Genomic DNA, 4,225 nt, shown 5'->3' on the forward strand with positions numbered 1-4,225 from the left:
GATAATTGTTGTAGCATTTTTTCCAAGGTCATCGGACATTCGGCGAAAAGTATTAAATCATCAGCGAATCTCAAATGACTCAATTTTTTTCCATTCACGTTGATCCCGAAATTATCCCAATTCAGTCTCCTAAAGATCAACTCCAACACAGCTGAGAATATCTTCGGCGAGATAGGGTCTCCTTGACGAACGCCTCTTTCTATCGGGAAGTCTTCACCTGACCTTTTCAGTTTTATTTGTGCTGTGCTTTTCCCATAAATCATTTTTAGTATGCGTATGTACTTTTTATGGACCCCTTGTTGTTCTAATGATTTCCATATATAGTGGTGTTCCAGAGAATCAAATGCCTTGTTGAAGTCTACGAAACCCAAATAATATATTTTGTTGTATTCTCTGTATTTCTGAAGTATCTGGCGTAGGACGTGTATGTGATCAATGGTCGAGAAGTCTTTCCTGAATCCAGCTTGCTCTATTGGTTGGTTTTCGTCAAGGGTGTTAGTTAATCTAAACAATATTATTTTAGAAAATACCTTATATATATTAGACATTAAACTTATTGGTCTATAGTTGTTAATATCTCCTTTGTCTCCTTTTTTGTGTAATAAAACTATCACTGACTTCGTCCAATCTTCTGGTATAACTTCTGCTGTTACTATTTCGTTGAACAAATTGGTTAGTTTAGGCACAACTACCGGCATAAATATTTTAAGGAGTTCATTGGTGATTTGATCTGGTCCAGGTGTTTTCCCTAACTTCTGCGTACAAATAGCTCTCTCTGTTTCTTCTTTTAGAATTTGTGGTATAGGTTCAGTATGTTACGTATCGTCTGTCATAATTGTTTCAAGTTCGTTACTTCTGCTTTTGTATAGCTCCTTATAATATTCCGTAGCAATATTTAATATATCTGGCCTTTTTGAAGTACATCTTCCTTGTTTATCCTTGATATTTGGCATCCAATTCTTTTTCGATTCTAGTTCTTTGAACGCTTTCTTTACTCCACCTGTTTTCTTAATATGATATTGAAAAGTATGTATCCTTTTTTGTTTCCTATCTTTCCTTATATTTATATTGATTTTTTTACTTAATTCTGCGATATCTTTTCGCGTTTCTTTGGTTTTCTTGCCTTGTAAAAGTATTTTTCTTTCTTTAAGTAATTGAATGGTTTCGGTGGATAGTATGGCTTTATTATTTGAAAATACTTTCCTAGCTTTAGTTTTGAGAGTATTTACAAAGTCGCAATATTTCGCCTCAATCGGTTTGTTGTATTCTTTTCCTTCTCTTCTCTTTAGAGTTTCTTTTAAGCTTTTCATTATTTCTGCGTTGTTTTTAATGTTCACATAGGGAACCGATTCAGTGTGCAGCCTTCGACTTTTCTTTGTATAAGTACCTCGTAACGTAGCACGAATCATTTTATGGTCCGAATTAAAATTTAGATTATGTAAAATTGACATATCTTTAAAAACTTTTGGTTTATTTGTCATAATATAATCAATTTCATTTTTAATGAGCCCATTTGGGGAAGTCCACGTCCATTTCTTATTCTTTTTCTTGTTAAAGAAACTATTCAGGATACTTAATTTATTTTCTAAACAGAAGTTAACCAATCTTTGCCCATTTTTGCTCCTGTTACCATAACTGTGTCTTCCTACGGTGTACTCTTCGCCACTTTGGCACTCCCCAATTTGTCCATTAAAATCACCCATTATTATTATATTTTTATGAGCAGTATCCACAGTACTTTGTAATTTTTGGTAGAATTCGTCTATTTTGTTTACATCTTGTTTTTTATCTGGTTCAGTTGGCGAGTACACTTGAATAATTGACCATAATTTATCTCTGCTGTTTTGTACGGGAAGTTTGATGTTGAGTATTGCTATTCTTTCAGATATGCCTTTCAATTCTTCGATTCTGTCGGTATATTTCTTTTTTATTAAAAAACCAACACCGTATTGCCCCGGTGTTTCTCCTTTGTAATGCAGTAAATACTTCCCGCGGTCTTCTATTCCTTCTCCTAGTCTTCTCACTTCGCTTATACCAATAATACTCCAATTTATTTCGTCTATTGCTGTTTCTAGTTCAATGAGTTTATCTGGGGATCTTAGTGAGCGTGTATTAAGCGTCGCTATATGTATGAGGCAGTTATTTTCCCTTTTTTGTTTGTCTATCCTTAGAGGGTGTTGGTCGTTTTCCCCCACGAGGACCAGTCGGCTTGGGGGAGGGTGTAGTTTTGTACTTGAATATATTTTTGTTTCTTGTTTTTGTTGGATTTTCCGATTGCCGAGAGTTTGTTGCTACTGTTGCTTGTTTGTAGGGGCGTTAGTAAGAGAGTTAGATCTCATTCTCATCAAATTAAATGCGTTTGTTCTATTGGCCTTAAAGGGTACGGTGGCTTGCTGTTTTTTACGTTGAATATCCGAAGAATGTGGTGAAGAAGAAGTTTCCCGTTTTCTTTTTTCGTTGTTTGTTTCAATTTCCTTTACTACAAGTCTATCATATTTCAAAAACGCTATTTTCCCCTTTTTCCTTTCTTCTACCAACTCCGCCTGCAACGCCTCCCTTTTCGCCAGAACTTCCTTTGGGTAGTCTTCAGTGACGTATATCTCCTTAAGATGTTTTTTGTTTTTCATTATTTCATTCTTTTTCCATGCGTTAACGAAAGAACAGAAGACTGGCCTCGGTTTGTTACCTTCTATACTTTTTTTCCCTAATCGGTATAAATTGTTTATTGCATTTTCTTCGATATCAATATTTATGTCGCTTTTGAATGTTTTAGTTATCATATCCATTAATTCTAATGTTGATTTTTCTATTTCTTCCACACCAAATATAATTATATTGTTATTTCTTTTTTCTCTTTTTAAATATTCTATTTCTTTCACCTGGGATTCTATTTTTAGCTTTAAGTTTTTGTTTTCTTCTATTATCGGTGTTAATTTTTCATCCAGTCTAGACATAATGTTCTTCGTAATGGATTCAGTAATTTCCTCAGATTGTTTTTGCATTTCTAGTTTCATTTTATCGAACAAAAGTTGGAATTGTGTTTCCATTTTGTTATGTTTACGTGAAACGAAACGTAATCTCAAAAAACTATAGATTTTTTTTTTCAGCACTTGCAACACTGATGTGTATGTCAGTCAATAGTTATCAGCAAGTAACTATTTTTCTTGTATCTATGGCAAGTTATTAATGCTTCACTAGAACTGTCAAAGTCGAAAAAATATCACTAGTAGAATAGTTTATGATCTACCCTCAAAACTTTGTTGATGTGATTTCTTCTTTGTTCTTTGCTGCGATGTTATGTGCAAATTACTCCTTCGTTGATATCTCCAGCACAATCAAGCCTCCTTTTCGTTGTTGCACGTTAGTATTTTGTAGTGTATGGTGTTTATAAATATTTTATTTTAGTTTTTAACGCGACTTTAATGACGATGATGTTTACACTTCGAAGACCGGAACCGGAAAAATAATATTTCTTTATTATTTGACATCAAATTGCATAAAATAATTGCGAAAATATCGGAATTATGTATAAATTACAAGATTCCGCTTTAACGTCTTTTCTTTTTCAGATTTCCTGAGCGTGGCGTTGCCGAGCAATGACAGCGGCCAGAGGCAGGCAGCCGGGTGACCCTGCAGCGGGTATCCGTGCTGCCGACGCCGCAACAACGCCATTATAGTGACTTTATGTGTGTTTATTTACGTGTACATTGTTTAGTTGCGATATTATGTCAAATAGTTTTAAAACAACCAATGTACCTCAACCGGAACTTTTCACTTGTCCAGAATGCACTAACGGAAGGTTGCTTAGAGGCCGCAAAGACTTAAAAATTCACACCACCCGTTGCCACAGCGATCCATTAGTGCATTCATTACCTATTTTAACCGACCGTTTAACTTCATCAACCGTAACCAGTGATAACAATTCGGTCTCATTTGAAAAATTTATTTTGAAATGTCACCAAAATATCCCGCTTGTTAAACGAGTTCCTAGAGAAGCGAGGATGTTTCTAGCTAGATCTCTTTCATTTGTGATTAAAAATATTTCGGACACTATTCCGCCTGGCAAAATCGTTTTTTGTTTTCCTACAAATTTTTACATGTTGATAAAACCAAAAATGGTTCTTTATCAACCAAACTAAAAAAGAATTTAGCTTGTTAGACATTCTGATTATCAATCCAAAAAAACCCACGACCTTTATATTCTTATTCTAGTAAAATAATTGAA

At 34.4% G+C, this 4,225-nt stretch overlaps 1 protein-coding gene across 1 annotated transcript; it reads right to left on the minus strand.

Moving 5' to 3' along the window:
• Nucleotides 1-2,045: 2,045 nt before the first annotated feature.
• Nucleotides 2,046-3,457, minus strand: LOC123654384. Its single transcript, XM_045590294.1, has one exon. The coding sequence runs from the start codon at nt 3,045-3,047 to the stop codon at nt 2,292-2,294; it is 756 nt and encodes a 251-aa protein (XP_045446250.1). The 5' UTR covers nt 3,048-3,457; the 3' UTR covers nt 2,046-2,291.
• Between the last annotated feature and the right edge of the window lie 768 nt (nt 3,458-4,225).

This window comes from Melitaea cinxia, chromosome 6 (assembly GCF_905220565.1).
Source record: "Melitaea cinxia chromosome 6, ilMelCinx1.1, whole genome shotgun sequence".
NCBI lineage: Eukaryota > Metazoa > Arthropoda > Insecta > Lepidoptera > Nymphalidae > Melitaea > Melitaea cinxia.